General features: G+C 42.7%; 1 protein-coding gene across 1 annotated transcript in view; it reads right to left on the bottom strand.

Annotated features, from left to right (window-relative positions):
* The window catches only part of VPS35L (VPS35 endosomal protein sorting factor like), a 73,097-nt gene that overhangs the window by 8,435 nt on the left and 44,303 nt on the right, over nucleotides 1–20,359 (bottom strand). Inside the window, exons 19-26 of the mRNA XM_060786294.2 lie at nucleotides 19,026–19,106; nucleotides 18,703–18,765; nucleotides 16,575–16,660; nucleotides 11,598–11,678; nucleotides 9,333–9,396; nucleotides 9,053–9,151; nucleotides 7,390–7,467; nucleotides 7,049–7,163 (exon numbers count right to left, since the gene is read on the bottom strand). Coding sequence (XP_060642277.2) covers nucleotides 7,049–7,163; nucleotides 7,390–7,467; nucleotides 9,053–9,151; nucleotides 9,333–9,396; nucleotides 11,598–11,678; nucleotides 16,575–16,660; nucleotides 18,703–18,765; nucleotides 19,026–19,106 — 667 coding nt within the window. The remainder of the gene's footprint in view (nucleotides 1–7,048; nucleotides 7,164–7,389; nucleotides 7,468–9,052; nucleotides 9,152–9,332; nucleotides 9,397–11,597; nucleotides 11,679–16,574; nucleotides 16,661–18,702; nucleotides 18,766–19,025; nucleotides 19,107–20,359) is intronic.

Genomic DNA, 20,359 nt, shown 5'->3' with positions numbered 1-20,359 from the left:
TGGAACTCCAATATGCCGATGATAACGTAGTCTGTGCGCATTCAGAAAAAGACCTACAAGCCACTCTAAACACTTTTGCAGAAGCTTGGCATCTCATTGAACATTGAGAAAACCAAAGTGCTCTTCCAGCAGTCACTAGCCAATCCCTCTCCAATGCCAGAAATATAGCTTAATGGTGTAACGTTAGAAAATGTTGAACATTCCCGTTACTTTGGCAGCCACCTCTCCACAAAAGTCAACATTGACACTGAAATACAACACCGCCTGAGCTCTGCGAGTGCAGCATTTTTCCGAAGAAAGCAGAAAGTGTTTGAAGATCAGAACATCCATAGGGATATCAATTTATAAAGCTATTGTCCTCCCAACCCTGCTATACGCCTGCAAAACATGGTCTGTCTACAGGTGTCACACTCAACTCCTGGAATGATTCCATCAGTGTTGCCTCTGAAAAGTCCTGCAAATCTCTTGGGAAGACAGGCAGCCAAGTGTTTGCATGCTGGAAGAAGCAAAGACCACGCGCACTGAAGCGATGCTCGTATGCTGGACTGGCCACATCCAAATGTTCAAAGATCACAGTCTCCCAAAGCAATTACTATACTCCCAACTCAAGAACGGAGTGTTGGTGGACAGGAAAAGAGATTTAAAGATGGGCTTAAAGCTAACTTTAAAAACTGTGGCATAGACACCGAGAGGGAACTGGGAAGCACTGGCCTTTGAGTGCTCTAACTGGAGGTCAGCTGTGACCAGCAGTGCTGCAGAATTCAAAGAGACATGAATGGAGGGCGCAAGGGAGAAACGTGCCAAGAGGAAGGCGCATCAAGCCAACCCTGACTGGGACTACTTTTCACCTGGAAACCAATGCCCTCACTGTGGAAGAAAATGCAGATCCAGAATAGGGCTCCACGGTCACATACGTATCCACCACCAAGACACTACACTTGTTAAAACATCATACTTGACAACAAGGGACTGCCTAAGTAAGTGAGTATGCTGATTTAATTAAAAGTCTTGCATAGTCTAATATTCTGTCAAGACAGTAGTAGCCACTGGCAATGGGAAGCCCACAAGGGAGACCTCAGCACAGACGCATTCTCTTGCTCAAATCATCACAATAGACAATTGATGCCCTCTCCTCCCCTAATGTATTTATTTCCATTTTAAAATAGTCCAAATTCTGTCACCACCACTTCTTGCAGCAGCGATCCCTTACAGGTTCTCATATCGGCAAAACTGGAATGACCCCTTACTTTTTGTTTTCGTTCAAAAGTGCGCCAGGCTCCAACAAAGCCACCCAAGACGACTGAAACGAAATTGATAATGGATTTCTTGCAAACATAAAAATGTCTCATCGTGACCCTTTCCAGGTTGTAAGGCATTCAGATCTAAAGCTGAAATTCAGTTTTTGAAGAAGCAGAAAATATTTATGATGACAGAAAACATCTGAAGCGGAGGGGGCCCTTTGTTCCTCTAAAACAGGCCTGAAAACTAGGTCACTGGGAAAACAAGACTGCCGTCTTGCAGCATCATCAGATTAAGGACGGCGGAATATTAGAAATATTAAAACAGCCATCGCACTGTGAACTTCTGAACTCTGGGTCTAAAATCGGTCCACAATCTTAGGAAAACCAATCCCACCCCAGACAGCAATTTCCATTTTGATCAGTCCCTTGGTGGAATGAGTCATACGTAAACTCCCAGATTAGTTGGATAGCTTCATGTGGCATAATACCCAAGCAAAGATTTCACAGCTGAAAAAGTCAAAACATCAGGGCAGTCCAATGCTGTTTCATAAGCCTGTGGCTCAAATGGAGGATATTTTTAAAGAGCTGCACAATTAACAAGCAGAAAGGGCTGGGTTAGCACAGCGGTTTAAACCGCCTGCAATAGATCCTGCCGACCGGAAGGTTGGCAGTTCAAGCCCGGGTCAGGATGATCCCCCACAATCAGCCCAGCTTCTGCTCACCTAGCAGTTCAAAAACAACAATGTAAGTAGATAAATAGGTACCGCTTTGGCGGGGAAGTAAAAGGCATCCTGAAAAACATGCCTGCAAAAATCCGACCAAGAAACGAGTCCATGGACGACAGGCGCCTTGGTGTGGAAAATGAAACAACAGCACTTCCCCATGGCCGAGTTGAGCACAGCTGGATGCCGGACATGAAATGAGGGAAGCCTTGCCTCCAAAAAATCGGGTTCCCTGACAAATTTGTGAACATCCTGCGGCTCCTCCATGTTGATATGATGAGAACAGTCTTGGACAAAGTGATCCATTTAAGGTGGAATCAGGTGTCAAACAAGAATGTGTTATTGTCCCAACCATATTTTCCATCTTCATTGCTATGATACTTCATCTTGTTGACAGGAAGCTTCCCACCAGAGTGGAAATCATCTATCAGACAGATGGCAAGCTATTCAACCTCAGCAGACTGAAAGCCAAAACCAAGGTCACAACAACATCTGTTATAGAACTCCAATATGCTGATGACAATGTCGTCTGTGCGCATTCAGAAGAAGACCTACAAGCCACTCTAAAGACCTTTGCAGAAGCCGAAGCATACAAGAAGCTCGGCCTCTCATTGAACATCAAGAAAACCAAAGTGCTCTTCCAGCAGTCACTAGCCAATCCCTCTCCAATGTCAGAAATACAGCTTTAAAATGTTGACCATTTTCACTACCTTGGCAGTCACCTCTCCACAAAAGTCAACATTGACACTGAAATACAACACCGCCTGAGCTCTGCAAGTGCAGCATTTTTCTGAATGAAGCAGAGAGTGTTTGAGGACCAGGACACCCGTAGGGAGACCAAGGTGCATGTTTATAAAGCCATTGTCCTCCCAACCCTGCTATAAGCCTGAGAAACGTGGACTCTCTACAGACGTCATACGCAACTCCTGGAACGATTCCATCAGCGCTGTGTCTGAAAAATCTTGCAAATCTCTTGGAAAGACAGGTGGACAAATGTCAGCATGTTGGAAGAAGCAAAGACCACCAGCATTGAAGCAATGCTCCTACGCTATCAACTCTGCTGGCCTGGCCACATTGTCCAAATGCCTGATCAACGTCTCCCAAAGCAGTTACTCTACTCTCAACTCACGAACGGAAAACGGAATGTTGGGAGGACAGGAAACGAGATTTAAAAATGGGCTTAAAGCCAAGCTCAAAAACGGTGGCATAGACACTGAGAACTGCCGCTCTAAGTGGAGGTCAGCTGTGGCAAGCAGTGCTGCAGAATTCGAAGAGGCACGAATCGAGGGCGAATGGGAGAAACGTGCCAAGAGGAACACATGTCAAGCCAACCCTGACCGGGACCCCCTTCCGTCTGGAAACCGATGTCTGAAAAACATGCTGATCAAGAATAGGGCTCCACAGCCACCTATGGACCCACCGCCAAGACACCACATCTGGAAGACAATCATCCTTGAGCTACGAGGGATTTTCTAAGTAAGTAAGTAAGTAAGTAAGTAAGTAAAGACCTATTGTTCCCCTTGGCAATACTGCTCTATGAAATGATCAATAGCAACTTAATTGTTCAAGGAAGTCGTTAGAACAAAAAAAAAAAGATCATTTGGAGGGAGGGAAACAACAATGAACGAGACTGACAAATCATAGCATAGAACACAGAAATGACTTCATCCTGCAACCTGTGCTTGGTTTGCCTACAAACAAGCCAAATAAATACAAAATGTACTGCACTGACTTAGCCATTCTATTGTTTTCACAATGTACTTGGGTGGATCAGTCAGCTTTACTTTAAACCCCTCTGCCCTGACAGTGCACACAGCTTCGTCTCTGAACAAAGAAATCAAGCGGCAGCCTTGTAGCAAAAGCCTGAGTCAGCCTCCCTCCGTCAGCTCGTTTACAGTATTTGGGGCTGGAACTTACTAGCAAGTACACAATGCCAGTAACGCTTGTTCTCTCCCAAAAGAGGCAAGATTTAATGCGTTCCATCTCGCACAGGTCTGGAATAATCCAAATCAGACATATAGCTGGATGTGTAAATTCCTCAACTGGGGCCTCATTTCTCTCAATGTGATTCTAAGACAGGCTTGGGCAAACTTTGGCCCGCCAGATGTTTGGGGGTTCAAACATAATTCCTAACAGCTGGTAAGCTGGCTGGGATTTCTGGGAGTTGAAGTCCAACACACCTGGAGGAGAGCCAAAGTTGGCCCATGCCTGTTCTAAGACCAGACTGTTAAGAGTTGCAGTTTATTGCCATCATGATAGGCTATCACGTGTGGCCCATGAGTCTGAATGTCTTCCAAGGGTAGAGTCTTGGAAGTGGGTCCATAAGTGTCTGCAGAGATCTACTCTGGATCCACATGGTCTTAGTATCATAGTTTTGTTTTTGTTTTTTTGTCGTGTCAGGAGTGACTGCAAGTCGCTCCTGGTGTGAGAGAATTGGCAGTCTGCAAGGACGTTGCCCAGGGGACGCCTGGATGATTTGATGTTTTTATCATCCTTGTGGGAGGCTTCTCTCATGTCCCCACATGAGGAGCTGGAGCTGATAGAGGGAGCTCATCCGCCTCTCCCCAGATTCGAACCTGCGACCTGTCGGTCTTCAGTCCTGCCAGCACAGGGGTTTAACCCACTGCGCCACCGGGGGCTCCAAGACATACATTTCCAGATGGAAGGCGGTCCCAACAAGGGTTTGCTTGATGCTCCTTCCTCTCAGCACATTTATCCCTTTCGCCCTCCATTTGTACCTCTTCAAAATCCATAGCATCCAAAATCCAAAATCCTCACTTACCTCCCTCTGCCCCCATGATTTTATCCTCTTTTATGTACAAAAAACCCACTAATAAAAATCTATATAAATAAAAATGTAATGTTCGTTTGTGATACCATCAGAACTCAAAAACCACTGGACGAATTGACACCAAATTTGGACACGATACACCTAAAAGTCCAATTTATGTCCTCCGCTCAAAAAAACCCCCAAAGAAACAGCAGAAACCCCCAAAACCCACACAAGGGAAGCGCTGCCGTTACAGCATTGGGAGCCAAGCGTGTGCGCACGCACGGCCATATAAACAGAACTGGCACAGCAGGCAGCACCGAGCTTCCTCTCTCACGTCAGCATACTTGGGAGCCTATCCCGCACACATGGCCACACACATACACACAACTTCGCCTTCCCCTTGCCCTTTGCTTTTTCTTTTAAAGGTGAGGCAAGCAGGCAAAAAAGAGGCATTTCGCCCTGACAGTTGTCTGTGAGTGAGAGAGAGGGGGGAAGGAATCTCCCCGCAAGGCTTGCAACCCTCCTCCTTTCTCCCTTTGGGCAGCTTCCTCTCCTTCTCATTCCTCCTTCTCTTGCCTCTTTGCTTCTCTCCCTCGCTCCTTCCCCTTGAACTTCCCAGGCGATCTCCATGGTGCCATGACCCCTTCCTCTTCACTTCCTCCTTGCATGCTGTGGCAACGGAGGAAAGAGAGAAAGGAAGAAGGGAGGAAAGAAAGAAGGAAGCATGGGAAAGAGGGGAGAGCGCGCCTTGCACAGCCCGGGGGAAGGGGGGGGGAGAGGTAGAGAGAGAGGTAGAGAGAGAGAGAGGTAGAGAGAGAGAGAGGTAGAGAGAGAGAGGTAGGGAGGAAGAGAGAGAGGAAGAGAGAGAGGTAGAGAGAGAGAGGTAGAGGTAGAGAGAGAGAGGTAGAGAGGGGTAGAGAGAGAGAGAGACGACGTTGTCCATAGACTCCTCCAAAGTCATGTGGCCACTGGCATGACTGCATGGAGCACCCTTACCTTCCTGCCAGAGTGGTATCTATTGCTCTACTCACATTTGCATGTTTTTAAACTGCTATATGAATTGAAAATCATTTTATCTATCTATCTTTTTACGACTTGGCAACATAGGCATGTTGGCAGAGCAACAGTGAGTGCATATGGGTGTGTGGAGTTGTGAAAATATAGTGAAATTAATGCTCATGCAAGATCAACCCCACAATAACCCCTCAAGACATGCACTCCAGCAGAGCCACTTATTTATATTTATATTTATATTGAGGGGAGAGTTGAGGAAATATAGTAAAATTAACATCGATGTAGGTATTCTCCACAACTTCCTTTCAACATAGACATTGCCATATTATCCACACCCATATGTGTATGCGTGTGTGTGTGCATGCACTATATCTCCTCCCAAAGAAAGGAGACAAAAAGACAAAGAGGGAGGGAAGGTTGGCCACAGCAATGTGTGGCAGGTACAGCTAGTTTATTATAAAAACAAATCCATAGCATTGTTGGTCAAAGCTGACCTTTAGACGATCATGGGGCAGAACTTCCCAGTTCTCTCTATGTGTTTATTCCACATTTTAAAGGTTAGATTTAAGCCTATTTTTCAATCTCTTTTGCTGTCCACCGACATTTTGTTTTCTGTTCTTTAGCTGAGATAAAGATGGTGATCAGACATTTGGACAATGGGGCATATGGTCTAGCGAAGATGGCGGAGGATTATGGCTTCGATGTTGATGGTCTTTGCTCCTTCTTCCAGATGCTGACCTTTGTCCGCCTGTCTTCTTCTTCCCAAGAGATTTGCAGGATTTTTCGAAGGCAACACTAATGGAATCTTTCTGATTTTAGGACTAGCGTATAAACTCGGCATTGCCCAGTTTCATGAGGGGCCACTGCTCCCTCCTTTCATGCCTTCTTCCTCTTATGTTCCCCTTATACCTTTCCCCCTTTCTTCCCCTTCCTTCTCTCCCTCTCTTCCCCTTTCCTTCCTTTCCCTACTTTTTCTTTTTTCTTCTTCTTTCCTTTCCCCCTTCTCCAGCCTATTTCATAATGTATTCATGGCAGCATGGCTCTTTCTTGTGGCTCTTTCCTCCCTCCCTCCCTCCCTCCCTCCCTTCCCCTCATACATGTGTCACCTATTCTTTATCAGGATGTTTCTCTTGTGTCATACACAAGTATGCTACATGACTAGCAGACGTCCCAAGTCACTATACAGAACACCCACAACGGGACCATTTCCTTTTTCTTTGCCTTGCAGCTTAAAAGGCTGCTCCCTTAAAATAATAACTTTTTTTAAAATGAAGAAACTACCAAATGCTAAGGCTTACCTTGTGAAAGGCATTGGTTTGCCAAAGCCACCTGTCCAGAGTGCAAGTAGAGATTAAGGCGAGAAAAGATGCTTGTCAGCGATGGAATTGTAATGAAGCAGAAGGCAACACAGGCCTAAGGAAAGGAAATTAAGGTTTTCAAACACTGTTCTTCATATGCCGTAAATCAGAAAATACCATAGCTTTTAAGTGCTGTCACCTGAACTGCCCTTCAGTTCAGGTGACAGCACTTAAAGCTGGGTATAAATAAACATAATAATAATAATAATAATAATAATAATAATAATAATAATAATAATGTTCTTGTAAAAGTGTTAAGGTTGCAGGAGTTATCCACGTACCCTGACGAATGCAGCTGTCTTTCTGGAATGGTTCCCTTTCATCACTTTCCTTGTTTCCATTGCCAGCTGGTTCACACACTGTTTAAAAAGATTGTTACTGATGAGAGCCATTCTGCAACTTAAAAGACTTTATCCAGAATCAATCAACGGGACTGAATCAGCCTAACTGTAAATTACATACATGCTGTTTAACTGTGAATTAGCATAGAGACAGAGAGATTCATCTATGTGCCATCACTGCTGAAGCAGGAACTTTGAAATGGTTAAACAGAAGCTCTCTGAAGCTTTAGGTGCTCTTAATGATTGTTACAGGGAAAACCAGATGATTCCTAATCCATCTAAAATGTAGACGTGTGCTTTTCATCTTAAGAACAGACATGCATCTCGAGCACAGAGATTACCTGAGAAGGATTCCTCCCACTGGCACACTGAAGCACACCAAAATACCTGGGAGTCACTCTGGACTGTGCTCTGACTTACAAGAAGCACTGCCTGACTATCTAGCTAAAAGTGGGTGCTAGAAATATTATCATACAAAAGCTGACTGGCACAACCTGGGGATCACAACCAGACACAGTGAAGACATCTGCCCTTGCATTTTGCTACTCTGCTACTGAATGCGCATGACCAGTGTGGAATACATCTCACCATGTCAAAACAGTGCATGTGGCTCTTAATGAGACATGCCACATTATCACAGGGTGTCTACGCCCAACACCACTGCAGAAATTATACTGTTTAGCTGGTATTGCACCACCAGACATCTATCAGGAAGTAGCAGCCTGTAATGAAAAGACCAAGGCATTGACATCTCCAGTCCATCCTCTGTTTGTATATCAGCCAGCAAGCCAATGCCTTAAATCAAGAAATAGTTTCCTTTGATCTACAGAGATATTTGCAGGAACACCTCAGCAAGTGAGATTCCAAAAGCGGTAGGCTAAAACCCAGAATCTCAACCAGTGTCTGAGACCGGATGGGAAACTGCCCCCTGAGCACACAGAAGACTGGATGACTTGAAAGGTGCTGAACAGACTGCGCTCTGGCACCATGAAATGCAGAGCCAACCTTAAGAAATGTTGCTACAAAGTGGAGTCCACAACATGTGAGTGTGGAGAAAATCACAGACCACTTACTACAATGCGGTCTGAGCCCTGACACATGCACAATGGAGGACTTTCTTACAGCAACACCAGAGGCACTCTAAGTGGCCAGGTTCTGGTCAAAGGACATTTAGGATAATGCCAAGTTTTTAACTTTGTTTGTGGTTTTTCTTTATGTTATAACTGTATTATCAATTTGCTTCTGACACGATAAATAAATAACATAATCCTAAAGAAAAGCTCTGCACAAATACTGCTTATTAATTAATTCAGAGAAAGATGCAAAATTATCAAGGAAATAATTCCTTGATAATTCTGTATCAAGGAAATCATTCCGACTGTTTCCAAATGAAGTGCCTTTGGTTTGCTGTCAGCAAAATGAAAGTAAACATACCAGCAGCAGCGTGTCAAATACTGTTATAAAACACAGTGCACAAAATGCTCATTATCAGCAGTTAAAATGCCTTCAAAATAGACCTTGTAAGAAATGGCAATCTGCAGCAGCAAAAATGATTCAAAGAGTCATTGATGCCCACTTTGTTTATACCTCAAGAGATGCTTACATGAATCAGTTGGACAAGAACGGGTTCCAGATTGCAAAACATGGATCTGGCTTCCACATAGAAACTCAGCTGCTGCTCAAAGTCACGACCAAATGAAACCTGGATTAAAAGGGGTCATAAAAGACATTTCTTAGACTCAGATGCATCTGTTAAAAAGAACATCTAGCCTAGAAAGCAACCACTAAATAAAATAATAATAAAAGCAAATAAGGAGAAGATCCAAAGTTTTCCAAGGAAACCAGTTAAAATGAAATCACAGAACAAAATACCAAATACTCACCATTCTTAAAAATCCATTTATCAATGAGGCTAATGTTCGTTTTTCATCTTCTAGCGTCAGGGCACTAGGAAATAGTGTTAATAATTAGGCTATATAGAAGGAAGCCCCGCTGAGTTCAATGTTTTTTACTCATAGCTAATTATTAGGCTTGTGCAAAACAATAGGAAGTCTCAGAAATCGTAAGAAAAACAGAAGTTTTGTAAGTCGGAAGCTATATTCAAAGCATTTGCATGGCCCATACCAAATATTTTAAAATCAAAACTTATTTCATACTTTTTCATTTTAGTTTTGTAAATCTTGGAAGGCGCCCAAAGTCAGTTTCATATTCAATGCAAGGCAAGGAAGCAAAGCCAAAGGCTGCCTTAGTGCATTGCCATTTCTCTGTGAAATTAATGCAGTCTTGGCATCAGCAGCAGGCAAAAGAGGGAGCAGTGCATTTTGGGAAGAGCACAGAACTCTGGGAAATGTAGTTTGGGAAGGGAGGAGCCCTATGCCAGAGAATTCAAAAGACCTTGCCCTAAATTATATTTCCCAGAATGCATCAGCATCAGAAAGTACCAATCAGGGTAGTGGAGAGGGAAGTCTGTCCTTCCCTAAAACTTTGAAAATTCGCCAAAAATTCACGAATCAGTGAAACATTCTGAAATTTGGTGGGCTAACAGTGCATTCTACCATTATAGCAAGTTTCATCCCAATAGCTTTAAAATGAGGGAGATAGGAGCCCCTGAAGTTTCCCCAATTATAGTAATTTAATTATGTGCAATTACTATAACAAAATAGCAACAAAATTTCATTACTTTAGTTATAGTAACGACATTTTCACAAAGTATACTTTAGAAACACTTTAGAAACCAAGTGCCAGAGCCCTCCTGCCCGCCACCCTCTGTTTTGTAATAACTTTAAAACCATTTTAATGGATTGCACATCCCTACGAATTAGGCACAGAATTGTTGTCGAAGAAATAAGCCAGACTGAACACACTTGAGTTTATTTCTGGGCTTAACATGTGTAGGACTGAAGTGCAAAAGTAATAAATGCATTTATACTGTGAAATACTGGTTCAGAAATACAAACATAGTCATTTGAGATGGGGATATTTGCTGAAAGCCAGAGGTGGGATGAAGTAGGGAGAAATTGCAAGCATTTAATCCGGTTACCAAAGGGAACTGTAATCAAACCAAACATGTTTTGCTGAAAATGGATGCTGTTCAATTACAATTAAGTAACCCAGTTTAATCCTGGGCACGTAAGTCCCCTGTGCATTATTTTGCAATTCCCTGGTGCAGACACCAGATGGGAACAGGGTAATTGTTCTATAATACCAATCAGCTGGAGAATGGATGGAGAGCGCAGAAGAGCAAACCTTCGCCATTATTAACTCATTAATGTTTTACCAACCAAAACAGACATAATTGGAAGCTGATGGATGGTTTGGAACATGTGTGACCCATGCTGTGGGGTCTCCAATCAAGATGGCTAATTCAAAGATCTATGTATGTAGTAAAAGTATATGTGAATCTATGTATCTATTTATGTTTGAATGTATTTTCCAAGACGGTTCCCACATTTAGAGAGTCCTGTGACTCCCACCAGTGATTGATCAGGACCAAACCTGGCACATGACCATCTTAAAAGATTGGGAACATTTGGGGACTAGACACAGGAGCATGGGAGTTGTAGTCCACCCACATCACTTCTGTATTTTGTGACCTGTGCTTGCTAGAAGCACAACTGTAAAACCAGCACCTCTCAGAAGAGCAGATCACACAACTGTGAGTCCTGTGCCCTCGGTGCCTGGCATCAAAGGGTGCCCACCCCATTGTGCCAGCATCCTGTCCAATGAAGAAGGCCAACCAACCATGAAGGAAACAGAATGCAGGAATGCCGCTGTACTCAGAAGGAAAAAAAAGCATGTTTCCATTTGTTTTCTGTGTGATCTTACCATCCTGTTACCACTAAACAACAGAATAGCTGTTGGGAAAAGGCACAGTAGCAGAGCTTGGAAATGTGGTTTCGGTTTTTTGGGCCACATTTCCAGAAGCTGTGAATTCATTGGCACTTTCCAGACCTTTATTTTGCATCTAACACAAAACAGCCTTTAAAGGAACAGGCAGCCAATGCTGAAGGGTTTCTCCCTTTTTTCAGGGCACAGCCTCCAGCAGAAAGAAAGACAAGGCCCTCTCACTTTCAGGCTTGCTCATGAAAACCATTGCCCTGTTTGTAAAAGCCACATATTAAAACATACAAAGGAAAAGAATAACTTACTTCACAGAATCATGCATAGTTTTGCAAACATGCAGAAGCGCATTGAGTATGACAGGGTCCTTGGTTGGCTCCTGTTGGTGCCTAAGAAAAACAGAAAAACATCTATTTTGGGGGAGGGAAAGAGAAATATATCTGGGCTTAAATCTAAGATGAAATAGGACTGTGTGCCTGGCCTCATTCTTCCATGGCCAGCCATCAGTGTTCACTGAACAGTTTTGAAAGACAGAAACCTACAGCATTGTTGTCTGGAACAGGAGTGGGGAACCTATGACCTCGAGACTTTAACTACCGTTCCATCATCAATGACCAGGATTACAAGGATTGATGGGAATTAGAATTTATTTATTTATTTGGGACATTTCTATACCTCCTATCTCCGAAGACCCAAGGCAGTTTACAGCAGCAATTACACACAAATATAAAAATAATCAGCAAATAAAAGTCCATCAAATAAATCCCCCACCATCCTAACTGACATAAAATTATAATTAAAGAATAAACCAGTAAAATTCTCAAGGAAGTAAAATAACAGAAATAGTTAAAAGGATTCAAATGCAGCTCCAGGCTCCTGTCAACATTAGTTAAAAGCTGTTTCACACAGGAAGGCTTTGAGGTTGTTCCTAAAGGACAGAAGGGTGGGGAAAGCCGTGATTGATACTGGCAAAGTGTTCCAGAATTTAGGTGCCACACCTGTAAAGAAGCCGTCTCTAGCCATTTTTAGGTGCGGTCTGTCCCTGAGCTGAGTGGAGAGAAGCATTTCACTGCTCAACATTAGGGGTCTAGCCGGTATACATGGTAATACATGCTGTCTCAACTATCCTGACTAAAACTTTGTAGGTTAAAACCAGCACCTTAAATTGGGCCCGGAAGCAAACTGGGAGCCAATGAAGCTGCTCCAGCAAGGGGGTAGTGCGCTCCCTGGAATCAGCTCCGGTAAGCAGTCTGGCTGCCGCACACTGGACCAACTGTAGCTTCCAAACACTCTTTAAGGGCTGTCCCAGGTAGAGCATGTTGCAGTAGTCCAACCAGGATGTAATCAGTTCATGTACTACCATGACCAGGTCAGATTTCTCTAAAAACAGGTGCAGATGGCGCACATGTTTTAGTTGTGCAATGAAAGGCCTGGTCACCACCACAACCTGGGCTTCCAAGTTTAAGGTAGTGTCCAGGACCACCCCCAAACTGTGAACATGAGATTTCAGGGGGAGTGTAACCCTGTCTAGCTCAAGTTGTAACCCTATCTCTGGATCAATCTTGGGCAAGACCTGCAGTACTTCTGTCTTATCTGGATTAAGCTTCAATTTGTTTGCCTTCATCCAGTCCTTTACCGTTCAGGTGGGGAACTGCTTCATTTGTTTCACGTGGAAAGGAATAGTATAGTTGAGGAATCGTCTGTGTATTGATGCTACCAAATTCCAAAACTCTGGATGATCTCTCCCAGCAGTTTCAGGTAGATGTTAAACAACATTGGGGATAATGATGGACCCCACAGCCCATAGGTCGTGGTGTCGAGCAGGACTCCCCCAACACCACCTTCTGAAGACGACCTGAGAGGAAGGACCAGAGCCACTTGAGAACAGTGCCTCCAAAGCCCATCCCCGCTAGTCTCTCCAGAACGATACCATGGACGATGGTATCCAATGGCGCTGAGAGGTCTAGGAGGACCAGCAGGGTCACACTCCCCCTGTCCAGTTCCCCCCTGAAGATCATCTACCAAGACGACCAAAGCCATTTCTGTCCCATGACTTGGCCTGAAGCCAGAGTGAACTGGATCTAAAAAATCAGCGTCCTCCAAAAAAGAGTGCAACATCATCTGGACAGCTAGAGATTTTCAGCTCTTTTGTTGTCACCTATACCGTACAAAGCATTTCAGCAACTTACTGGTTTCTATTCTAGAAACAAAACAAAGCAAAAGGTGTGTGCATATGGAACACAAAGCTTTCCAATCAGTCGACTGATTTTTGTATTTGAATGTTGGAGTAAAAAAGTCCATTTTTTTGTTTTTGTTTTTTTAAAGAGTCTTGGGAAGAATATAAGCGCTCTGCACATTCAGATTTATTTGGATTTATGGCATTGTGCACCTTGGAAATCTGTGAAAGTGTTCACATTTTAATTTGTAGACACCCATAAATGAATCAGAAGTCAAATACAGGATTAATGACATCTCTTAATCCCAAAGTGTCATGTCATTGTACAAGGTCATGAATCAGAATCCCACATTAATCATAAACAATTAGAGGTCAGGAAACACAGCTAATGAACAGCTCTGTTAATTGTCTTCTTAAGACCCGATTGTCACCAGTTAAACATTCCTGGCTAGAAAAAGGCCTTCCTCTGCTTTTATGCTGTGCAACTGAGCCTTCGATCCAATTATCGATGGAAATTAAAAGGTAAAAAGGAAATTAAATGCTTGAAAGGGTACATTTAGTGCTGGAGAAGAAGAAGTTACTTCTATGCAATGATTTGTGTTTTAATTAACAAAGCGATGACTTCTCTCCTTCCACAGCAAAGCCTCCAACATCCATATGTTCCTATGTTTACACTGCAGCTGCAGTCGGCACAACGGAGAAGCATATGGCAACGTCTCATTTCGCCTTCATTCAAGCTGCTCCACGCAGAACAACAAACCTATCAGCAGAAGGCTTTCATCCTTTAAATCAACTAAGTGATTAAAAACGTTTCTAATACACTAAAAGGGTATTGCCAATTGACCAGGCAATATTTTTCGAAAACAGAAACAAGTGGTGTCTAAAAGAAAAGGCTGCAATATGTTTTCTTTTCATAATAGGAACATTCCCACCAAAAGACACTCCTTTCTTCTTCTCCACACAATTATTATTACACATAACTCTTTGGGATGTTATTAAATCAACTAGGCCCTGTTATTGAACCCCAGATTATTGCACAAGAAGCAGGCTTCAGACCAGGGAAAAACTGTACAGCTCAAATTCTTAACTTGACGGAGTATATCAAGGAAGGCTATGAGAAAGGCTGCATTACGGGAACAGTTTTTGTGGGCCTTACGGCAGCCTATGACACGGTGCAACATAGGAAAACACTGCATAAAGTCTACCATATCACCCAAAAGTAGAATTTTATATAAACTATCCAGACTCTCGTAGAAAACTGCAGCTTCTATGTGGAGTTTCAAGGCAGAAAAAGTAGATGGAAGAGGCAAAAGAATGGTCTACCTCAAAGTTGCGGTCTAGCACCGACCTTGTTTAAAATCTTTACTAATGATCTGCCACAACCACAATCACAAGGAGCTTTATATACACTGTTGGCCTTGGCCTAACAGAACAAGCAAAAGACTTTGAAACAGTTGAAAACCAACTTCCTAATGCCCTGAAAGATCTCTCCAGTTATTACAAAGGTAATCACCTGAAGCGTAACCCTGCCAAGACACAAGTGTGTGCTTTCCACCTACGTAATTGTGAAGCCAACAGGAAACTGACGGTTAGCTGGGAAGGCCAAGAGCTTGAACACTGTTCCCATCCTAAATATCTTGGAGTCACCTTAGATTGAACATTAACATTTAGGAAACACTGTGCGAACACCAGCCACAAAGTAGCTTGGTGTTTGCATAAAGTAGCTGCATGCAACAACATCCTGCGGAAACTTACTGTCAGCGCATGGGGTGCAGACCCAAAATTGTTAAGAACATCAGCCCCTTACTCAACTGCCGAGTATGCCTGCCCTGTTTGGCATAAGTCTGTCCATGCGAAGCAGGTGAATATAGCATGTAGAATAATCACAGGATATCTTAAACCTACACCAGCTGATAGACTCTATAAACTAGCTGGCATCGCCCTCCCTGATATGTGATGGGAAGTTGCTGCCAATTGCGAGAGAAATCTGAACATGAGGAAAAACTTTCTGACTGTGAGAGCCGTTCAGCAGTGGAACTCTCTGCCCCGGAGTGTGGTGGAGGCTCCTTCTTTGGAAGCTTTTAAACAGAGGCTGGATGGCCATCTGTCAGGGGTGCTATGAATGCAATATTCCTGCTTCTTGGCAAGGGTTTGGACTGGATGGCCCATGAGGTCTCTTCCAACTCTATGATTCTATGATTCTATGACATAAGGCTGAACACTATGAAAGCCACCCACTATATCGCTACCAGCTTCCTCCCAGTAGAGTTAAATCAAGGAAAAGTTTCATGAGAACCACCACTCCTCTTAATGTTCCTCCAGCAACAGCAAGAATATCCCTGTGGGCAGCAAAGTCAAGCGATTCCAACTGGATGGCCCCCCACGAGGGTTTTCCTCCAGGGCAAAGGATATGCTGCACTCCATTATTATTATTATTATTATTATTATTATTATTATTTTACTGACACAAAAACATAGTATGACACAGCAAACAAGATATATATGCTGGATGTCATATCACAAAATCACAAGTCGAATACTTCCCAAGCATTGAGGACTGTATGATGTGTTTTCGAATGATGTGTGCAGATCCAAGTAAGGTGGCCTTTTGCAGTTGACAGATCATGATTTTGTCAATGTTTATTGTTATTATATGATGATGATGATGATGATGATTATGATGATTATTATTATTATTATTGATACCCCACTGTTCTCTCTGCAACAAGACTCAACAGTTCGATTAACAGCTTGAGTATGTATTCAACCTATGTGTCCTTGCATTTCTGATCGGCACTTCCCGAACAGTGTCCTCACATCCAAGTACACTGCTGGATTGTATCCAGGCTACCCAGATATAAAATGTATTTGCACAGAACTTGGTCAGACTAATGCATTCAATTTCATAATAAGCTATTTATATAAACAACTGATCAATAGGCATCATAATGCATTCAAATTCTCCTTCCAGACTAATCCTTAGTGCCTGTAAAGAACCTTTCCAATGTCAAATGGACTGCAGCCTTTTTCAATCCGTCACACTTAACAACCCTTCAACGGATTGTCTGGGTTCTCTAGAGTGCATTTAATCAGAATACTGTATACTTACTTAATAAAAGCTTCCATGATGCACTTGCAAACCTCCACTCGGACACTTTCCTTCTGGAACATATCCAAAAATGGTAGGAATTTCTCCTAAAAGGTCAACAAAATCACCATGTTTACTATCAAGACTAAAGCGTAACCTTTATATATTATATAAGGAAGAGATGGAAAACATCAGGTTGATTTGACTCCTCTGAATCCACTGAGTCTATACACATCACACTGTTGCCACCTATTGCCAAAATGCAAAGGCATAGCAACAAATGTTTCCCAAAAAAGATCACCCTGCATTTTTGAGTTCAAACAACTCACATGCCCCAAGGCCATCTTGCCTTAACCCTGAAATGCAGGTAGGATCTTCCACTGCAATGCCCTCAAATTCAGAAAGAGCTGCAAACATGAGAGGGTGGGGGGCATATGTAATTTACAACAACAATAACAACCTTTATTTATATTCCACCCTTCTCCCCTAGGAGACTCAGAGCAGATTACAGTATTTACATACATAGGCAAACATTCAGTGCCGTTACAGTCACATAAAATGAGACACACACAAACGCAAACAAAAGCCTCCTTTCATTTCCAGCTTCTGGAGGCGATGTTCATCTCTGGCTCTGGGCAGGTGCTTTCTCCATTTTCAAGCAAAGGAGCCTGTGTTGTCACTTCCTGGCAAGACTGCCTGGAGCATCCCTTTGCTTTTCCACACTGAAGCGGTACCTATTTATCTACTCACATTTGTCTATTTTCGAACTGCTAGGTTGACAGTAAGTGGAACTGATAGACAGGAGCTCACCCCGTCTCACGGATTCAAACGGACAACCTTTAGGTCACCAGTTCAGCAGCACACAGGTTTAACCTGCACCACTGTGGCTCCACACAAATAATATTTGGTCCAAATATAAAGCTAAATTGATGTGCAGGGATTTCCAAATGAGATGAGACTCCTCTGAAGAAATTAAACCTAATTATATTGTGTCAAAGCATTGGTCAATGTAGCTTAAAGTGGAGGACATGAGGTATGGAGGCTTTCCAGTGATGTGTTGCTGTTGCTTCTGGTGGCTAGGATTCCTGGGATTGTATTCCAACAATATCTGGAAGATCATACATTCTCCATCCCTCTAATATCATCAGACTAGGAAGAGCTGCATCCCCTCCTATCCACAATGTTAAAGCAGAGATGCACTGAGCCTAATCCTTCTGCATGATAGGCCTAGGATCTACTCTTAGGCAATGGTCCCAGCAATTAACCAAATGGTGAAACAGATCATTTTATCTATTTCATTTTGAAACTAACTTTCCACCAAACAGATCAATGACTAAGTGAGGATTTAAGCTAAGTTAAAAGAGGCCGTGGTTAGCACAGCGGGTTAAATCGCCAGCTACAGAAAATCTTGCTGGCCAGAAAGTTGGCAGTTTAAGCTGAAGGTCAGGGTGAGCTCCCGCCATCAGCCCTAGTTTCTGCTTACCTAGCAGTTTGAAAACAGCCATGTGAGTAGATAAATAGGTATCGTCTTGGCGGGAAGGTAAAAGGTGCCTCAGAAAACATCCCAGCAATTTGATTAGGAAAGCGTATATGGACAACAGGCTCCTCAACGTGGAAAAATGGAACAACAGAACCTCCCCATGGGCGTTTCAAGAACAGCTTCCAAATGCCGGAAATGAAAAAGAGGGGAGCATTGCCTCTGTCTATGTACTGGCTGTCTTTGTTGTTCATTGTATAACGGCATTGAATGTTTGCCACATATGTACCCTGTAATCCATTCTGAGTCCCCTTGGGGAGATAAAGCGGAATATAAATAAAGTATATTATTATTATTATTATTATTATTATTATTATTATTATTTATTAGCCAAAGCTGAACCATCAAAGCTAGGCCATGATGTATTAACATTGTAATTTAAATCAAATTATCCTTTGGTTCCTCAAAATTAACACATTTTCAAAAAGGTATGAATCTTTGGGCACTCCACACTGGCCCATGCAAAAATCAACTTTGTAGCCTTTAAAATGTTATGAAATTCAATTCCGATTCATCTGGCCTCTAACAAAAGATGTAACCTATACATACATTTTAGAAATGTATGGATCAGTTCCAGGAACCAATGATCTGTGCCGCCATATAGAAACTTACCAGTGAAAAGAGAATAGAGAAGTCATGGAAATAGGCAATGACTTTCTGAATGATTGACTGAAGCTGAAAACAAGAACAAGAAAGAGAAGTATAATGAAGTTTTGCTGACATTAACATTAACTCTACCAATCTTGACACAACTTTTTATTCTATATTCCATGAAGGCCGATTTTATTGCCTTATTTGGCATTTACATTGTGTGCACGGTTGCTCTGTATTTGTTTTAAAAAACCACTCAGAATTCCCCCAACACCGCCTGCACTTTTTAGGCTGAATTTCATCACCTTACATCACCTTTTGTTTTAGGGCGACTATTCTTATACCTGGGGATAGGCCTCTTCAAAGGCCCGATCTGGAGTCATGTGCTTGATGACATCGGCCAAAACAGTATTGACTTCACGCTTCTGCAAAAAATGATGCAAAGATGTAATGAAACTGCAAACACCGTTTTTGAGGTCCCTCTTTCAGCTCCCCAGATGTGTTCCATCCTGTGTCCTGCTACTTGAATCTGGGGAAATACCCTTGTCAGTAAGAGCCTGGTGGGGGCACTTAAATATTGGCTCAAGACCAGAGTTTTCAGTCTAGGATCTCGTCTGATTCCTCACTTTGCTCAGGATGACTACTTAAGCAGTTGGTGTAAGATCAATTCTGAGAAAGCCCTCTTAACTCATCTGGGCTTTGATATGGCTCTCAAATCAATCAGAGACTGTGGGACATCGCCTTCTGTGAGCTATGTTCTCGTTCATATGTATCTTGCTCTCCAAGTGCTCTGTCCATACACTATGTTGGAACTTTCCACACAGCAAATTACCTAAAGAACTTGACTGTGTCCAAATACTGTTGTCTACTTTCCAAAGCAAGATATAATGTGCTCCCGTTGAAGTGCTGCATGGGAGATTCGCAGGTATGCCATATAAAGAAAGGCTCTGCCCATGTAACAAACAGGAAGTAGAATGCATCTACCATAATCTACTGTCATGCCGTTTCTATGAACAGGCCCAAACACACATAATCAATCCCCTACTGAGAAACTTACCATTTGAAATTTCTGCCTCGTGACAGTCTTCCCCACGTGACCTTGGCGAATGCCAAGTTTCTTTCCATAACAGCCAGGATTAGACAATTCCCAATTTTAGACACAAGCTGAAAGATGCCAGTACCTTTGTAGGTTTTAAACTATATTCTTAGCCATCATGTACGGCATCAAGCAGTTTTAACCCCGTATTCTAAGCAGTTTTGAATTGTAAATTTTATCCAACTATGTGTCTAATGAATTGGTGGTTATTAACCTTACTAACCTTGTATATCTTGTACACCTATGGAGAAAAAGGGTCTTTGAACCATAATAAAATGTTTGTTTGTCATGAAACTGACTTTTAAAAGCCATACGAAGCAAGGACAATTGCATTACAGAACTATACTGCTTCATAGGGTCAGCACATTAGGAATCTAGAGAAGGACAGTTTGCTGGATTGTAACTTTAGTTCTTTGTGTGGTTGCCCATGAACTCACACAAATGGGGTTGCTTGTACCCGCACAGTGCATGATTCAGAAACTTCTGGAGTCCTTATAAAAGCTTTTTGGCAGCAGCCTCACCCATTCCCTGCATGCCATGCCTCCCTAAAATCTCAATTCCTTAGATATCAAAGCAGCTGCA

This window comes from Anolis sagrei, chromosome X, assembly GCF_037176765.1.
Source record: "Anolis sagrei isolate rAnoSag1 chromosome X, rAnoSag1.mat, whole genome shotgun sequence".
In the NCBI taxonomy this organism is placed as follows: domain Eukaryota; kingdom Metazoa; phylum Chordata; class Lepidosauria; order Squamata; family Dactyloidae; genus Anolis; species Anolis sagrei.
The sequence above is the reverse complement of the archived record's forward strand: the minus strand, read 5'-3'. Positions and strand labels throughout refer to the sequence as shown.